Here is a 19,287-nt window from a genome sequence, read left to right on the forward strand (position 1 = left end):
GAAGTGCATAGCAGAAAATTGAATAGAAGACAGTGTTTAGGAGCCTATGAAAGGGAACCCAAACATGTTTAGGCACTGCATTACTTCCTTTGGGTCTGCTGACAAATGTAATATAGTTATGAAGATGCATTGGGGCACGTGATATGATTCCAGTTTACTGTTGCTATATACCTTGGGCTGAAAATGTGTTAAAGATTAGTCAGCACTTGATATACAGATACATGTATTTTTAAGCATCACACCCTCTACAACACCCGTGAGTAATGTACTGTGAAAAGACCCAACTAAATACATTAACATTTCTTTCAGTTCCAGCTAGTTTCCAAGGGACCTGCTCCTTGCAACTATTACTTAGCAGTGAAGTCATTTAATCAGTATAAACAGAAGCATCAACATGGCAGCCCTATCAAAAAATCTTAGTGGATATCAGGCCTTTGAATTCAGTGTTTCCTAGCACACACACATACTTCTGCATGAACAGCATAACCAGTGGCAAAGTTTATCTGAAGGACAATTATTTGATTATGTGAACATAAACCAAACCAAACTGTGGAAAGTACTATACCTGAACATCCTGGAAAGAGCTAGGCCCAGCGTTGCAGTCAGTGGAATAAAATAAGAGTTTTATGCCTGACAAAATGTGCTGAAGGTTTTCATTGTACAGCTGAGTGCAGAGACTTCATGATCAAAGTGTCAGATCATCCTGACTTATACAGTACTTAAACTACACCTCTGCATAATATTTTATTGTGTAAACTTGTTAACAATTTACTTTCCATGATACTTTGTTTTTTGTCCTTTTAAAAGAGCCATCTGTATAATGTCTTTTATGCTGGTTTATTTTAACACCAGCTGTACAGAACATCAAATTATTCTGCTGTCTCAGACAGCGATATCAGCCTGTTTTTTGATAAACAGATCAAATATCCTCTGAATATTATTCAATCCTGTCTAGGAACTTCACTGCTGCAAAAGTTAGAGACATTCCTCTTATGGTCAATTGTCCCCATCTGTTCTTGTCCCAAGGTGATTTTTTTCTGATTCCAAAAGTATTTTTTCCTCATGGTGTTTCAGTCACCTAAATTATTTATAAAGAACAAATATATGCCTTCACAGACTTTGTACGGAAAGGTAAACATTATTAAAAAATATATTTTTTTAAGGCTTACCAGCATTGCTATTTTAAGCCTGAGTTACAAACCTTTATTGATTCAGCCAAAGTTGAATGTTTGAAGGTGGGTTGCAGGTCCATGCAACTCAAGGAACATCCTGAAATCTTTCATTTCAGGTAACCCTGCAGTAAAACATTTTCTTTTGGGACAGAATTTAAAGAAATTCAGCAATTTTGGTAAAACAACCATCATTCTGCGTGATTCGAACTTTTTGACATGCAGAGTGATATGGCTCTTCCAGGTGTTTTCATCTCGTAAGTTACCATTTCTCTGTCCTTCGACTGAAACATAATTGACTATAAAAGTGTTTGCAGTTCCTTTCAGAGTGCAGCACGATTTGCAGCTTGTAATTATTACATCTAATGACAGCATTTGGTATGCCATGGTTTGCAGAGCTGACCTCTAGATTAGGGTATATGAGGTTATGTCACAAAGAAATTATAATTTACTTAAGCACTCTGAGTCATATCACTGAGATAGTACCTTTGTAGTAATACATTGTATTAATACATTGTAATAAAGCAATTTATTAGCATGTCTGTAATGCAGTCAAACCAAAGCAAACCACAATTATTGTTTGATTATAGGTAGATAAACAATAGAAGCTATCAGCACCTCTCATTACTTTGTTCTCTGTAGTCCAACAAGACATTAACTTCCATATTGTGCAGGTTTTCCGTACAATACCACTTGACCAGAGACTTATTTTGTTTTACTCACAAAGGTGCCTCCACTCCAATGCCTATATAGACATGATAAATTTTTTCCTTTTTCTACACATGGCTGCATCTTCACGTGCTCTCTCTATTGACCACATATGACCCCTGTGGCTACCTATAATTGTATGCCAGATACACGTTAATGAAAACTGTTAGGGTACTTTCAGTGTTATACTCATTTTAATTTGTCAGTTACTATCTTTTTTTCACACTTCTCCTACATATCACTCAAAACTTATAACTCAGAGTTGTGTTTGAGACATAAATCTTTTGTTAAGAGATTAGTGAGTCATCTTGTCCATGGCTCTCATTGCCAACTATTACACAATTATAATAAAGTTTTCTCCAATATAGAGCCACAAGCCTTCTACTTCAGTTACTGTAGGAGAGCAAAGCCATGTCCCATAGCAGTCAGATAAGGCAAGACAGTAGCTTATCTCAACCTGTTTGCCTTGCATGGAAACTTAATAGGACCACCATCAGTCACTGAGGGACTCATTGACCCTTGGGGACCAATAGGGCAGAAGTTAACAGCTGAGGTACATCTTACCACATTTTCAAACACATATATTCACCATGAATTGAGTTTCAACGTACGTTACAATATTAGGGTCACAAGTCCCTTGGCTCACCTGAAAAAGCAGTTTGACCCTGGTGAAGGGTTTTGCAGATAGATGGAAAGTATGTCTGAAGTCTGCCATTGGGCAAAAGTAGATAGGGCCTCCATACTTCTCTGTTGTCTTCACAGAGCGTATGTAGGCTAACGTAAGGAGAAGAGCTGCTAGCTCTCCACTCTGACAGAGAGAAGAATTTGACTCAATCTGCTTTTGGTTTAAATTTTTACCTCAGGACACCTTAATGCTAATTTCCTATTTACAAAATATAGAGACTCAAAGTCTCTAAGGATAAATTAAGTTGTGAGCTGTATCTTAGAAAAGGTTGTAATAATTTTAAGTGCTATAAAGATCAATTTCTGATGAAATTTTCCCACAGAGAAAAGTGAAACAAAATATTTAGTTTTCAAGAACATTTTGAAAAAAAAAAAGTAAGAATTTCAAAAAGAGGAGTATTTTCATAATTTTTTTTTAATTTTTATTTTTTAATTTCACATTACTATTACAATATCATAAAATAACTTAGTGAGTAATGTACCAAACAACTCCCAACATGTGTTTGGATGAGAGAGGGGAAAGCTAACAGTGTCCATTGAATTGTGTTACATGTAGGTCAGTTTTGCTTAACAGTCATCTTAGAAGAGTTGGTTTCATGGCTTTCCATCGAAGACTGAAAATATATAAAGAAAACCTTGTATGTTCAGCTAAGTTCTGCTAATCAAAGATCAAAAATCCATTTTTTTCTTGTTTGCTGAATGAAGTGATCAAAACTAAACCATAGGTAGAAACAGCAAGATGAACAAAGGTTATGTCCAAGAAGAAAGCCCTTTACTTATTACTATTATACTAATGCTACTTATACTAATATAATTATTTCTTAACAAGCATAAAGTAATTGGATATTATTTATAGTTACACATTAAGCTATCTAAGGTAAAGAATTATGGCTATTACTCCTATGAAGTTATTCAACTCTGTATGAGACAAATTTATGTTGGCTCTGTGTTGTGGTTTAACCCGGCTGGCAGCTAAACACCACACAGCCGTTCGCTCACCCTCCCCCCTCCCTCTCTGGGATGGGGGAGAGAAACGGGAAAGTGAAGCCTGTGAGTTGAGATAAAGACAGTTTATTAAGACAGGAAAATAATAATAACAATACTAATAATAATAGTGATAATGGTAATAGTATTAACAATAATAATGTGTAAGAAAACAAGTGATGCACAATGCAATTGCTCACCACCCGCTGACCGATGCCCAGCCTATCCCCGAGCAGCCGGCCCCCCCACCCCGGCCAGCCACCCCTATATATTGTTTAGCATGACGCCAGATGGTATGGAATACCCCTTTGGCCAGTTTGGGTCAGCTGTCCTGGGTCTGTCCCCTCCCAGCTCCTGCTGCACCCCTAGCCTGCTCGCTGGCAGGACAGAGCGAGAAGCCGAAAAGTCCTTGGCCTGGTGTAAACACTGCTCTGCAACAATTAAAACATCGGCATGTTATCAGCGCTCTTCTCATCCTAATCCAAAACATAGCACCCTACCAGCTACTAGGAGGAAAATTAACTCTGTCCTAACTGGAACCAGGACACTCTGCAAGATTAAAATTGTTTTTTGGGTTTTTCTTATAAAAAGCTCATGGCTCATTTCTTTATTTTGAATCTTGTCATCGCTGGTAGTTTTTGCTTATTTTACTTCTTAAACAAGCTTGGTTTGCTAGGAAAATACACCATCTATGATCAATAACTCTGATGTTATTAAGATATTATTTACATTGTTCATCTAAAGGAATTTCTGAAGATATACTGTTTGATATGTTAAAATCTACTGAAAGATTTAGGGTTAAATAATAGCTCTAAGCTTGAAAATAAGGGCTAACATCTGAAATATGTTAATAGGAAAAGCTTCATATCTAATTTTTCTACAAAGGCATTTCTTTCTGGCATTAAAATTTCTTTTTTCACCCTTGCACCATCAAAAGCATGAAGAGGTAGAGAGAGTCCTTTTAGACACTAAGATTTTGCTGGAAAGGAATGTTACTTAAAAAACTAGTATTTCAGGAGTTGCAGCATTCCACAATTGTTTTTTTTCTTTTCTTAATTTTTAAAGCTTTTGATGTTGATATCCTTGAAATGATGCACCTTGATAACATATGTGTTACTAAAGAGTTCAAGTATGTATGACTGAAATTTATATAAACAGGCAAGGTCTCCTCTTCTTTTACTTGCAAACTAATTGCCTCTAATCCAGAAAAAAAATCACAGTATTTTGGAGAGCTAGAGCAACCAGTGAGCTCAGGTTTGTTTTAGTCATTAATTTTTCTTTTCAAGCAATTATTTCTTTACCATTAAATTTGAGATTATTTTGCCTGCAACCTGCAGTGAAATCATTAGAATCTGACATGTCGTCTTATGCTATGTGTCTTTTTGGAAACGCTTAAGCCATCCTTCACTAATAATAAATGGGATATCAGGACTGAAGTTGTGGCAAAATTGATGAGCCTTTTGCTTCAAAATGGATGATGAAATAATCATGTCCTTACAGTGACTTTGAACATAACTTGTAAAGGGAACTTTCACAAGGTTTTCAGTGTTTAGGATTTCATTACATTCATTGAATCTGTGCTGCAGCTGGAGCTTACAGAAGCTACAGAATCAGTGTTGGGCTCTTTATTGGTAATGCTTCCTTTATAATTGTCAGCTTCTGCTAGAGTCTGTGGTAGGCATCAAACAGTTCTTAGTACTACTCATTGGAAAATATCAAGCATAAATTCAGTCCTTGGACTTTTCTTAATGCTTACAAGTGTATATAGCATTTAATTAACAGTGCCATGACCAGAAAGGAGTAGAAAAAGTAAAGAACTTGAAATAAAAGTTAGTGAAAAGGTTAGAATATTTGTTTCTTGTACATTTGTCTAATAGATCAAGAAAATGCAACAGATTAGAATCTGGTAGGAAATCTTGTTGAAAGTACATAACAAGAAAGTCTCATTGTTTTACTATTTATACATGCTTTGGGTACATTTATGCATATAAGAAATGGTGATATGTTATTATTAGCTTAAGAAAACACATATGATGTAATATGGTGGGGGATTTGGGAACTGAGAAACTACCATTTTTATAAAGTCACACATCAGTATTGGAGCTCCACAAGCGAGTAATACATCTCAATTTATACAGGCAAGTCCTGTGCCAAAAAACAAGCAACCAAACAACAACAACAAAAAAACAACACCAAAACAAAAAAAAAATCCCATGAGTTTTTTCTTTTTTTCTTTTCTCTTTTCTCAGCTCTGCAACTCAAGAAACAGTGTGAATTCTGCTTTTACGTAAGAAATTTCAAGAAAACACGATGTACTCAGGAGCAGAATTTTGGGTCTGATGGGAAGAAATAATTACTGAATCTCTCTATAGATATGCAGCACCTCCCTACCATAACACAACAACAACAAGTACAACAACAACAAAACAACAACAACAACAAAAACGTAGAACTAGGCAGGTAAGTTACTGTATTTCTGGAGGTTACTTTAAAGGCATGGCTGCTCTAGAACACTGAGGTAAAGATCATACCGATTTGTTTATGTCGTTTTCACCAATTTTCAGTCTTTTGGTTTGTGACTCTCCATGTAGGAGGCTTTTTTTTTTTTTTTTTTTTTTAAAGTACACTGGGTAAATATTCTGCTTTACTACAGTCTGTTCTTGAGAAAACTCAGCCTAATAAATATGCAAGGAAATAGACAGCAATAAGGAGTACTGGTAGAAGAGTAGGAGCAGATGAAATGCAGTCTGCCAGTGCTTGGATTTTGGTCAAAATACTAGTTGACATAGAGCCATATATCCAGTGGAACAACCTGCAGCTCATCTATTTTCTTTTTCTTATGTTATCAGAAACATTATCAGAGCGTGACCCCCAAACAGTAAGAACATTATTGATCTTCTTTTATTAATGAGCTGGGTTTGCTGAGGGTCATATATCAAACCATATATATTCTGTCAGTTGTTCTACAGAGACATTACATACAAGGAGTAACACAATAATATTTTTCATGGCCAGTTTGATGGGATGTCAGCCTGTTGTGTGCTTCTGAAAATATTTAATATGCTTAAGTGTCATTAATCTAGAAGTAAAAGTGAACTGTCTGAACTGGTGTCTTATCCGTTCTGAAATCAGGCCCTAAAAGTTGAACGGAATAATAGATTGATGGCTGTTGACTCAATGCTGCATCATAATATGTGCAATTAAGGAGGTCATGATAAGGGAGAACTGCAACAGGTCATAGCCTTTCCTGAGTTCACGTACAGCTGCAACCAGGCCTCTGACACACACACACACACACACACAATGTAATTCAAAATTATTAATTGATGCCATTAACATGAAAATGAAGAACATGACTGCAGAAAAGACAGAAAAGTGAGCACAGTGCAAACAGAATCAAGGAAATCTGATTGGAAGAGGTTTATAGAAAGTCTTCATAGATTTGAATAAATATATATATTCCAAGGAATAAAGATGAATTTCTGTTGGGAAATGTTTGTAGTTTGAAAATATTCTAGCTATATGAAGAAGTTACTTTGATTTGGGAACAAAACTAAATTTGAAATGTGATCCTTCAGGAGAATCTCATCAATGTGTATAAATATCTGAGGGGAGGGTGTCAAGAGGATGGAGCTGGTCTCTTTTAAGCTGTGTGCAGTGTGAGGGCGAGAGGCAACAGAGAAAAGAGGCAACTAGTTGCCCTTCTTTTCAAACATGAAATTGTTTCAATAACAGATACTTGTGAGACACTGGAAATATCAAACACTTGCTTTTTAAGCTGATTAACTGTGATATCTTACAGAAGCAATGTAAAAATTTAGCCTTTAAGACAACTGTGCTTCCAAATATAGTCTTTGATATGTTTATCCCTTTTTTGCACAATGCTTTCTCTTGAAATAAGAATCTTCCTGGAACTGTACTGCAAACTTAGAACCAATGTATCACATGGTCAATGTGCTTTTCCTGCTTGGAAGCAGGCTTTCATTTTGGTGTAGCAGTAAATATAATTTGATCTTCTGATCTATCTCAGCAGTGTTTTTATATGACAACGGGAGAATTTCTGATACAACCAGTCTCTAAAGGCTCTCCTTTTTCTTAGAATATATACTTCATAGAATGGTCTTCATGAAATCTCTGTAGTTATATATAAGATAAATAATTTGCTGGCAAACTAGTCTGAGGAACATATTAAGACATCAAAATAATTCATAAAATCTCTTGTCATTTTTCAGTTCTGTGTGTTATAGTTGTGCTTCTGTACTGATAACCCCAACAGTTCCTTAACGATTGTGCTGTGCGACTGCAATTTTGTAGATGCTGTTTCACATAACTCTAGTGACTTCTGTAGGAATTTTTGTACATTTACATAGTCTATATCTTTTAAGAAAAAAAAGTAGTTGTTGGTCTTTTTCCTCTGAAGTTCCTGTAATACCTTGACTCTTTTGTAGAATGCACACTTCTCTCATTGAAATCACTTGCAGCTGAAGACACTTAAGGACATTTGGATAGACTTATCAAACTGCAGAATTTTGGTATTTAAGAAGTAAGTGCTGTAACTGATGATTTTCAGGTATGCTGGTTGCCAGAATGGAATCCAAGCCTTAGAGCTATGTGTCTATATTTCCCATATGGCAAAAGAATCAGAGTGGCAATTCGGATCCCAGGCACAGACCTGAATTACTTAATTGGAGATGCTGCCTTGTTTAAATTCAGTGCACCTGCAGGTCAAGAAAAAGCTACAGATTCCCTCAGCCCAGGGCTTTTTTCTTTTTTCTCTTTTCTTTTCTCTTTTCTTTTCTTTTCTTTTCTTTTCTTTTCTTTTCTTTTCTTTTCTTTTCTTTTCTTTTCTTTTCTTTTCTTTTCTTTTCTTTTCTTTTCTTTTCTTTTCTTTTCTTTTCTTTTCTTTTCTTTTCTTTTCTTTTCTTTTCTTTTCTTTTCTTTTCTTTTCTTTTCTTTTCTTTTAATTTGGATCGTCAGAAAGCTTTAGTTTGAAGCTTTAGCTATCTTCCACAGATTAACATTCATTATTAAATTAGTCAGAAACCACATTTCATCTGTCTCACGGAGGGGAAACTCCCACAGCAGGGAGAGAATTAGCATTCCTGTCTGTGCAATGAGCTACGTTGCTCTCCACAGGGTATTCGCAGGAGATGGGGTGCTAGCTCAGCAAACATGAGGTTTCAGTATCACAGCGAGCAACTGTGATAAGAAGGCATTCCCCCTGCCCCCTTTCCTCTCCTTTTAAAAATTAATTCTGTTGCTTAAAGAATAATAATAAAGGCTTTTTTTTTTTTTTTTGGTTAGTTTGTTCTAGCTGTGAAGTATGAAAAGGTTGATACAAAAGACCATTTATAAGGAATTTTAATTTTAAAATTGATTTTTTTGTGATAATCTCTCTTTAGTCCAGTTTGCTTTGTGAATCCCTTTTCTAGGATCCCAAGTTTTCCTGCAATATGCATGGGAAATGTACCTGCTGAATGAATGGGAGAATAACTGTTTCTGCTCTGTGTAATTCTATTGCTAAGATAACTTCTCTATTAAGACTGGTATGGCTTTTAATGATTCTTCAACTAATGTCAGTATGTGCTGTCTGCTTCAGGGCTTCATCTCATATAAGTTTTGCTGGTGAACTTTGTAGAAAACTTCATTTTTTTCTCTGTCTGTTTTTATTTTCTTCCAGAGATTAAATAAATAAATAAAATTTTCTTTTCTACTACCATGGTTACCTTGGAGTAGGGAATACTTCCTGAATGTACGCATGTAGCAGTCACTCCTCTTCATCTGTTTCATAGAGCATGATTTCCTCTATTGACATTTCAATTACTTATTTTTATCCCACAGTAAGATTTTCTGGGTTTTGTGTTACTTTCCCAAACAGAACGTCTCAATTCATTGGAACAGGGATATGTTACAGCCTTGTGTGTATTTCTTTCATTTAATGTCCTTCAATTTTGCTTTTATCTCCATTCTCCATTTATTTCCATTCTCTAGTAACACCCTAAATTACCTGCCTTCTAAATCCCAGTTTGGTGCCCTCTATTCTCCTTTCTATTGATGCATCTTTCTTGCTGATTTTTTTCTGTGTACCAGCCACTTTTCTTTGTGTTTCTTCCTCTTTCCTTGCTGAACACCTTATTCTTTCTTCCTAATTTAAAGCCCTTTTGCCCGGTCCTATTAGCTTTCCATCTCAGCAGATTGGTGGCCATGGTCTTCAAAAAGAGCTTATCAACTCTTTGAAGCCTTTGCTTTGTGTTTCTAAGCCCCCTACCTTTTAAGCACTGATTTATCACCACAGTTCTGGATTATTTTTTTTTTGGTTTTATTCAACCTAGTTTATAGAAGTGAATCATATATGACATTAAGCAGGTTAGACTGAACCTCATTAAACTGTAGTTTGGGAATTACAACCACATATTCCTCTTACAATTTCTAGGTCTGGGATTTAACAAAGCAGCGACATTTTCTGCTTGCTTCAAGACTGTACTATGGCATCATACTTGTACTAGTTTATGGGTGAGTGTCAGCAGTCTAGACTTGCTTCATTTTTCCTAGCTTCCCAGCATTGCTCTTCTGTATTGACTTTCCACTTCTGCTATGTCATAGGATGATTTAACTAAAGATCACAAAATACTGTGTAAGCAGAAAGGGTGATTTGAGGTTATGCAAGCAACCTTGATTTTTTTCATTTTCAAACTTCTGAAACTTTTTCTTTGCAATTTTGTAAATGTTATTTTAATGTAATTTGTGCCATATATATAAAAAAAATTATAGATAAGTCTATCTATCTAACAAGCATTTTGAAATAATATATGCAGATTCTTCTATTTTATATTCTTTTCTGTAAGTCAGCAGAGTAGAGTTCATTAACTTGATATGGATCTTTTTCAGTCTGTAAGCATTCACCGAAGAGTGGATTTAGCACTATATTTATATGGTAAATGTACTGATATTGCTTACTTTAATAGAAAGTTCAGCTTCTTTTAACGCTTTTCCGTATATACATATTTGGCTTTTTTTTTTTTGAAAGAGACTTGTAATCCAATCTTCTTTCTTCTTATTTCAGCAGAATTCTCACTTCTAAACTAACACAGATAAGTAATTTCGAGCCCTGAATAGACATCCCTGTAAGGATTTAAAAAAAAATTATTTGTACAGTACTTGCAGAGAAGTATAGTTGAGCAAAATATTTATTAAATAGAGTAACATTTACCATAATACTTTAAATAGTATATATTTGAATATTCACCCACTGTTTATTGAAAGCAGTTTTTTCTTTTCTAAATATGATAGTGTAGCATATAAGATTTGACTGACTGGTGGAGATTTGCCACTGAAGTAACTCAATCAAAAATGTCATTTAGCTTGAAACTTGAATGGAAACAGTCATGACTCTTGTATCTGTCCCAGTTAAATATGATGTGATGATGATTGCATATATGTTACTGATAGGGCTGTTAGGAGAATTTCTGATAAAGAATCCCTCCAGATTCTAATGAAGAAGAGTAAGCTTTGAATCTTCCAAATTAAAAAAAAAAAAAAACAACAAAAGAGAAACAGAACAAACAAGACCCCCCCCCCAAAGTCTCCACTGTCAAAATAAGTGTTTTAGTGATTTTCAAAGCCAAACTCCTCTGAAAATACTTTTCATTTTGATTATCTTTAAAACAGAATAAGGCAGATTTTTATTCTCACCATTTTCTTTTAAAATTGTTTACCAAGTCATCCAATTCTAAAACATATTCATGATTTTAGTTTCAATACAATTATCTAAGCTGATAATTCAGTAACTGTACCACCTTCAACTATTTCTGGAAAGTTTCCATGCTAGCATTGGTCTCTGATTAACTGGAAATACACTTTCTACATTATGTGTGACCAGTATATTTTTTTTAACGAAACTGCTGTTATTTGAAGTGTACCAAGCATCCTTGGTGTGGATTGAAAGGGTTATTAAAAGACTTTCTTTTCCTGAGAACATGTGACATCCACCCCACCCTCTGCAACAAGAATCCTCTTTCAAAAGGGAAATGGGTTCCTTGTTAAACCAAGATTGTTGTACACCAAGGAAACTCCTTGCATCTCACAGTGCTGGACCCTTAACAGTAAACCATCAGATTGCTGTAAGCATCATGGTTCTTCCCAGTAGCCTTTCTCCTGGCCTTTAAATGACTCACTAACCTTGTTTAAATTCACCTTCAGAATTGAATGTGTGTCAAGTGATACCACCTGAACTAGCTGAAAATATGCTGAAAACATCTCGCACACATGTCCAAGCGTTAAATGTCTCTTGCAACAAAGCTATCAAAAATGAGGTTTCCTATACTGTGCTGAAAGCCCCTATAGAGACTCTGGACAAAATCAGATAGCCACTAGCATGAACCCTTATAAATAATGTATGAAAGTAAAACGTGTGCAGAAGAATGTTATCTCAGAAAGGACTGCATTTCTGATCTTTTTGCCCTGATCCTTAAGGAATAACTACAAAAAATAAGGATGTTCATAAGTAACATTCACTGCTGTACTTGACATTAAAAATCATCGAGATACTGGCTTCCTGGTAGCTAGTAGTTTTCTCCAGGTGGCACCTCTGCTTGACCTCTCTGTCCCACCAGACCTACTGAACTTATTAGTGCTTCTCTTTGCTGACATCACCCTCTGCTCTGCTGGTAACAACCATCATTTTCTTTCAAATTGGCTAACTAATTAACATAATTATTCTCAACCTTGAGTTTACTGCTTTCATTTTAGATCTAAAGAAGGGCTTGTATGCCAAAAAGCTTGTCTATAGTGTCTTTTCACAACTATCGCTCCAGAAGTCTAATAAAGGAATAAAAAAAAATGTCCTCACGCAGCTTGTCTCTGAGGCATAGTCAAATATATATGTTCACACACAATTAACTATTACAGTGCGCTTCTATAAATTAGTATTGCATCTCTGGAAATTCATCACAGTTTTGCTGTATTCAGTTAAATACTTTGTACAAAACACAAATCACTTTCTGGTTGAAAAGATTTAACACATTTAACTCTTCAAGGACATATTGCAGTGGTTTTATGATGGTTATAGTGCTTGCAGATAAAATAACCTCCTGTTTACAACTGAAACTAACAAATATATTTCTGCAAATTTTAAAAGGGTAAATACATTGTGGCTTAAGAACAATATATAATCATTCATTTTCCTTTAATTTTCTATTTTTTTCCTGTAAATTATGTTGACACATCTAAAATACTTGGTTCTGAGTTCTGTACAGACACTCCCTTTCCATCCTCTCCCCACCGTCAATAGTCATCATGCTTATTACATTCAATTTTGTAGGGGCAAAAGAGCACAGCTGTCATAAAAGAAACTGGGAAATTATTGTTACTCCTGTTTTAACAATAAAATGGTCTGAATTATTAATCTAGTTAAAATTATATACATTCATAATGTAAATTACTATAGAAAAGTTTCAATAGTATTGTTAACTTTTTTTTTTTTTTTCTTTAGGGAAAAAATCCTTCCTAGAACCCCCTATTTCTCTGATGGTGTGCTCAGCTTCACTGGATTTGAAGACTAGTAGCTTCAGGCTTCCTGAAGGAGAAAGGGTGAGCTATCAGAATCCAAAAGTCATCACTGGGAGTATGGCTGTAATGATGAGTTTCCCTTTTCCCGCTGCTGGAAAGTATGTCGATAGTTCCGTCCTCCTCAGCCTTCTGTCTGCTTGGGCTTACTTTTGTAAGTTTTCTTAACACAGCTTACATGCTCTTTATTGTCACTAGTTTCCAATGATTCAGTTTTTGTTCTGTTCTGTTTAAGACTGATTTTACCTGAACAATGGGAGGCTGCACTCCTGTAGTGACCTGTGAATTAAAGCTGTGATTTCTGTCAATGCCCTGGACTTCTGGTATCAACCTGTGTGTATGCTCTCTTCCATACCTGATTTTATTCTAGGGACCTAGCCAATTCAATCCATGCTGAATAACTTGTTATCTCTATAAACTAAAGGTAGTCTGAAATAAATTTAGGCAGTAGTTACTTGACCACCAGACAATTGTTTTTTTTTTTTTGTTTTGTTTTGTTTTGTTTTGTTTTTTTTAAGGCTAAAGTTAGCTCAAGCTAAGTCAAACCCAGGCAAGTCCTGAGATCTTGCACTGTCAGGTCAGTGGTTTTAGTACCGGCAAAATTATTTTCTGTAAAGATAAAAATGCTATAAAGATGCTTGGAAAGTTCAACCAAACCAAAGCCAAGTAAGAATAAAAAGATAAGGTGACTTCCTACGAGTCACTTAAATAGCAGAAATTGAACTCTTCCTCTGTTGTTCAGCTATCCTCAAAAAAAAAAAAAAAAAGAATTTTTGATGCTAGTTTCTAGTATCCTTTTAGTAAATGTGTGCAAAGACATTACTTAAAAAAAATTACAGGTCTACTTCTAAATACGTACAGCAAGTGCTGAAGACCTGCTTCAGCAGTGAAAAACTACCTGCCAGGAGTTTTAAACATTTATTTTGCATATCGAAATAATTTGATTAAAAAAACAAAACACCCCCCAAACTTTCTGAAGACATGTTATCATCAGTGGGCCAAAAAATCCCATATGTTAAAAGAAAAAAAAAACACAACAGTTAATTTTTGCTACTAGTTCCTGTCTGTAGCACTCACCTGTCATACATTTCATGACATTTATGCAGTTCTGAGTCAAACAAAAGAGTCGGACCTCTAGAGTGGCCTTTTGCCAGAAGTAGCCTAATTACTGGGTATGCTATGGGTTTTTTTGTTGTTTTTAAGCAGCCATGGAGTGAATGAAAAGCAAATTGTGAAAGCTTTAGCGTTTCACAGGAGATGATTCTTGTTTTTGCTACCCCAAGACAACTGTGCTAGAGCTTAAATGGATCTTGTGAATGAGAATAGCAGTAGTTGGATGACCACAGTTTGAATATTTTTATTATTTTTCATCACACTCTGCTAAAGTACATTTGAAACAAAACACCCTGAGATTTCAACACAAAAATACTGTTCAGTGTCTCTGGGTAATCTGGGTACCACAAAGCTGCTGGTATCAAGCTTGGGAGACATGCTGTGCTGCTTTTCCTTCCCTTTGCCTCTCACCATTAGTGTCTTAAAAGAATTTCTCCAGCAAAATAAACTGTAATTGCAACTGTTCAGTGCCCACCTGAGAAAATTACTTTTACTATTAAATGTGAATGGATTGAAAGGGTTCAATGCATTCCTTTTCTACAAAAATGTGCATCAGAACAAGACCAGCAAAGAAGCAGAACAAGCAGGAATAACATCGCATAGTACATTTATATTTAAACCTGTCTTTTTTTTTTCTTTAAATCCATTGCCCTCCTCTCTTCTTACATATGTTCCTTGTGACTCTTTCCCTCCTCTTCTTCAATGCTTTTGTGTGATTGCCAGATTCCTTTAATGTAAGTTTAACATCAAACAGTCAGCATCCATTTTTATTTCCTTAATAAAGACCATGGTTTTAAGTGATCTTTGCATTACAAATTGGAGTCAGATTTTCACAGATGCAGATATTCCTCAGCCTTCAGTGCCCTGGTTTTGAAAATCTTTTAAATGCCTAAGTGGTTTGCCTTGGAGTGTAAATCTGTCCCCCAAAGGAGGCTCTTAATATTGAGCATTCCCATTAGTTGCTGTTTCAAGGCCAGCTTTAATGAACATGAAAATGTTCCTTTCACAGACATTTTAAAAAGAAGCTCCACAGAAATATATGAAAGCTTTCTTCTAATATTTCAAAAATCAAGTAGCCATGAACAGAAAGACTTTAACTGCATTTTTTTTCCTCCAAGAAATGCAGCCATTCCCTGTGAAACTTTGTAGTTGGAAGCCCATTTACAGTAATGGTTTCAGCTAGTCCTAATGATCAGTAGAAACAGCTGAGGTAATAATGTTTTCCAGAAGGAGATGTGTTTGGGCTCTTTTCAGCTTGCAGTGGGATAGTCCTTTTAATACAGCAGAAATATAGACTCGTAACATGTTGTCTAAGGATGCAGCAAACCACAATAATTTTCATTTGCATTCGCAAAATAAGAAGTCAGGGCAATGGAGATAAAATAGCAGTATTCTGAGAATGCTTAATTTAGCAAAACCTAATGTAATCATAGCATAATGGAAAGAGAATGGGGGAGGGCACAGGAAGATGGGTACAAAGGATTCATTTAAGTTGTGGCTAATTATTTTTTCTTTTTATATTTATATATATAATTTTATTTTTTCATCCCTTCCTGAGGCAGGGAGAGATCATGCCTTCAAAAATGCTTATGGATGGGCCAAAAACAGACTTTTGGATTTGGTGCCAGAGGGTGGCTAGCACCTTGCTGGCCAGTGCACAGCACACGACAATGGCCCTAAACTCAAAAACGAAGAGGCCTTGTGTGAGGACCTCGGTGTAAGCAGTCGGAGATGTTTTCTGTCACCGTGGGAGGGAAGAGGAGGAGCTGTAAGAACACCAGACTGGCAGGGACACCAGGCCAAGCAGGGACAGGGCAGGATGTTGCATTGCACTGTTACATGGGCTGCCACCAGCCTCCTCATGGGGCTCTTTTAAAACCCCTGGGCAGTGTGATAGCTGGTAGTGGCTTGTTGTCTTCTCTGTCCCTGGGACTGCTCTTTGGGTGTCAAACCTGTTACTGCAGCCCTGTGGGTTGAGTGCCAGCAAATGGGTGCACATGGTCTTCTCGTGCCCAAAGGCCAGCTGTCCCAGGGCAGCAGTGAGCCACACGGCTGATATGCCCGCTTGGACCCCAGCTGCTGCATCTTTTCCTGAGAGGAGGGCACAGGCCTGTGCCACTGCAAAGCCCTGTGCTGTGAAAGATGCAGATTTGGGGAATTTTCTGGGCTAGAGGAGTGGTATATGGGACTCATCTCACAGGGTGTGAGGGTCAGTGGCCAGGAGAGGGTGTCAAAGAGGAGAAAGTACCAGCCTGGCCATGTGAAGTACTCATGTGGACAGGGTTAAATGTCCTGGCTGCTGAACTCCATGTCTCAGCTGGCAAAAGACAAAGTTGTCCTGTTATTACCTGGCAATGAATTATGTATTAGCGTCCTAGTCAGAAGAAAACAACACAATTGAAACATATGCATAGTTTTTGGAGTCAATTAGTTATTGTGTCTTGGTGTGAAGCATCGAGGTTTCTATCCCTTGAAGGAAATGGACTAGTGTTTTTCCCCAGGTAAAACGACCAGAAAATTACTCTGTAATAGTTTAGGTAATACTGAGTGTGTAGGAACCAGTTGCCAAAACATACACGTCTAGTGCCACTTTAAGTTGCCCTCAGATGTCTGAAATACTTCCATGGGGATGAGGGGCTAGGACCTGTGTAGAAAGGCAGTCGAAGGCTAAGCAGGATGCACAAGGATGTCTGGAATGAAACTATATACTTGTTTTTTTGTCAGCTGAATACCATCTTCTGTGCATGGACCAATGATACGGTATAAATGTAAACATAAGTTAGTTCTGATACAAAACATTGAAAATTAATGTTCATTATTTTCCGATAAAAATACCAAAGCACTGAGGGAATTTGCTACTTGTAAAAGTGCTAGAAGACATAGTCCTCACCACAGTTTATTTTAGTAGCACAAGTTGCCTCATACTGTTGACTGTAAAAGCTATTATTTCCCAAATGTATACAAAATAAGTCTGAACATGTTTACCTATAATACAACAAGGTGAACTTAATTACAGGAAGCTTCAGAAGTGTACTGCTCATGTGCTGCTGACACAGCATGGGTGGAGTTGCGTGAAGGGAAGTGGAGAGGGGAGGACAATCCCTGTGTGAGAACCACCTTCAGAACAAAAGCTGAGACTTCAAAGCGGGTGAAAAAACCTCTGTTAACACTTCTAAAATGTTATAATAAATGAAGGGAAAATAACATGCCTATTTACATTTCTTTGTTCTTATTTATGGTTTCACTTAATGTCAGGAGATTGCCAAAGTTTCAACATCAGCACCAGCTTTGACAAGATTTAGAGAAAAAAAGATCACTTTGTGTTTTGCAAATTACCTACATTCATTTGCAAGTTACATAAGAAGGAGTTGATAGGAGCAATTGGGAGTTATTTTAAGCAAACTTGCTGGTTGAGAGATATATTTCCAAACGTGGAGACCTGGTTTTGTGCCCAAAACCTATTCCATTCCTGCATGCGTCAGTACTGTCCCTTTGTATCTTGTGCAACACCAAGCCCATGGTTAATGTGGCGTAAAATGAAAGAAAGTGTTTTTTTTTTTTCTTTCTCACCCCCAAACATCTCTTTCATTAATGTAATAGGGGTTTATAATCATTTGCAATATCTTTTATCAGCAGAGCTCAGAAAAGTTCCCATAATATGCAGAAAGTTTTCAATTTCGATATGACCTGCTTTTGGAAGACAGTGGTTCTTACCAGAAATTTTGTTATTATTTTTTTTAAACACAATATCTGAGATTTAGAATGTTTTATTAGCATTTAAACACTTCTTATTTGTACTGTCACCTTATTTATCATGTCAAATATTGAGAGTCACTTTTTAATATACAGCTGTGCTTCTGTTCATTCATTCTCGACTGTATTAATCGGGTATATTGCGTTTTCTTAGTAAGGAAAAGTCACCTAAGAACTAAAAAATTTTTAAAACTTTGAAACTTTGATCAACTAAACTGAGCTAGTAGTTTGTAAAAAAAAAAAAAAAAAAGATGACATCTTATTGCATAATATTGCACCATAAACTAAGATGAAACCTCTTACACAGAACTTCCTTTCCTAATATTTAATCATATTTGAAAAACAATCCACATAGTTTTTATTTATATGAGTGACATTTGTATATAATTTAAGTAGTGAGGACTTAACATGTTACAGTGAAAAAAATATACTAAAAAATATATTCTTCACCAGATCTATGGGTATTTTTTAACTTTTTTTTTTAACTTTGCTTTCAATGTCAGGGTCATTTTCTTACTTATAAATACTTATAAAGTATTATTTTATTAATCTCTTCAATTAACACTGATATTAAAATGGTTTCAGATATTCTCAGACACAGAGAGATGAGAATGAAAGCATGCTGCATACAAATAAAAATAATTCTTTTGAAATTGTAGAATCCTGTGATAATGTTTGAGGTAAAGTTGTTAATAAAAACTTAAAATATTGTCCATATTACTTACTGAGGAAGTTATATTAGGATTTTAGCATTAACTGCATTTGAATAAAACCTTTTAGCAAAAACCAGCAATATTTTAAGTGTTTTGAAATGCTCCAATTTTTAATAAATTGATGACTGGTGAGATCATCCTTAGACATTCAATAACAGTGATCTTTACAGGAGTGAAGCAGTACATCTTTACTGTGAAGCAGTAAAGATGATGCCATCCTATCACCAGCAAAGTGTACTATGTATGACTCTCATGACTCTTTACAGCCTTTGTGTTAAAGTCTCGGCTTCAGAACTTAATGTGTTTAAGGTTATCAGCTTGGTGAATGAGCAGGGAAAATGAAGGGACAGAAGTGTTCAAAAATCCATGTAATCGTTAAGTATTTTAGAAATCAAAATAAGTTTTAAGATGCTATCTATAATCCAGAATTGGGACAAATAGAACATTTTACACAGTATGTGTTCTTGTTTAACTCTGCTGTGGAAATGAGTTTTAAGTTCTGTTCATGGATAGCATTTACTTAACACTTATTCTCCAGTGCTAAGGTTTCGTTTAACTCAAAAACTTAATGGCAGAACAAATCTGTCAATGGAGTTGGT

General features: G+C 35.8%; 1 protein-coding gene across 10 annotated transcripts in view; it reads left to right on the plus strand.

The window, feature by feature from the left end:
* The window catches only part of LOC310898856 (uncharacterized protein), a 301,549-nt gene that overhangs the window by 77,687 nt on the left and 204,575 nt on the right, over positions 1-19,287 (plus strand). For 3 of the 10 annotated variants that reach the window (XR_014583805.1, XR_014583808.1, XR_014583809.1), the window contains exons 3-6: positions 5,795-6,005; positions 7,994-8,088; positions 9,979-10,058; positions 13,036-13,133. Coding sequence is in view for 4 of the 10 variants with exons in the window: in XM_083834432.1 (XP_083690558.1) it covers positions 10,055-10,058; positions 13,036-13,263 (232 nt within the window). In the remaining 6 variants the exon portion in view is untranslated. Of the gene's footprint in view, positions 1-5,794; positions 6,006-7,993; positions 8,089-8,977; positions 9,092-9,978; positions 10,059-13,035; positions 13,264-17,238; positions 17,367-19,287 lie in introns of all 10 variants that reach the window. The other 7 variants (XM_083834434.1, XM_083834431.1, XR_014583806.1 and 4 more) reach the window with 6 other exon arrangements.

Source organism: Anser anser, assembly GCF_964211835.1.
Source record: "Anser anser genome assembly, chromosome: 4".
Classification (NCBI taxonomy): Eukaryota; Metazoa; Chordata; class Aves; order Anseriformes; family Anatidae; genus Anser; species Anser anser.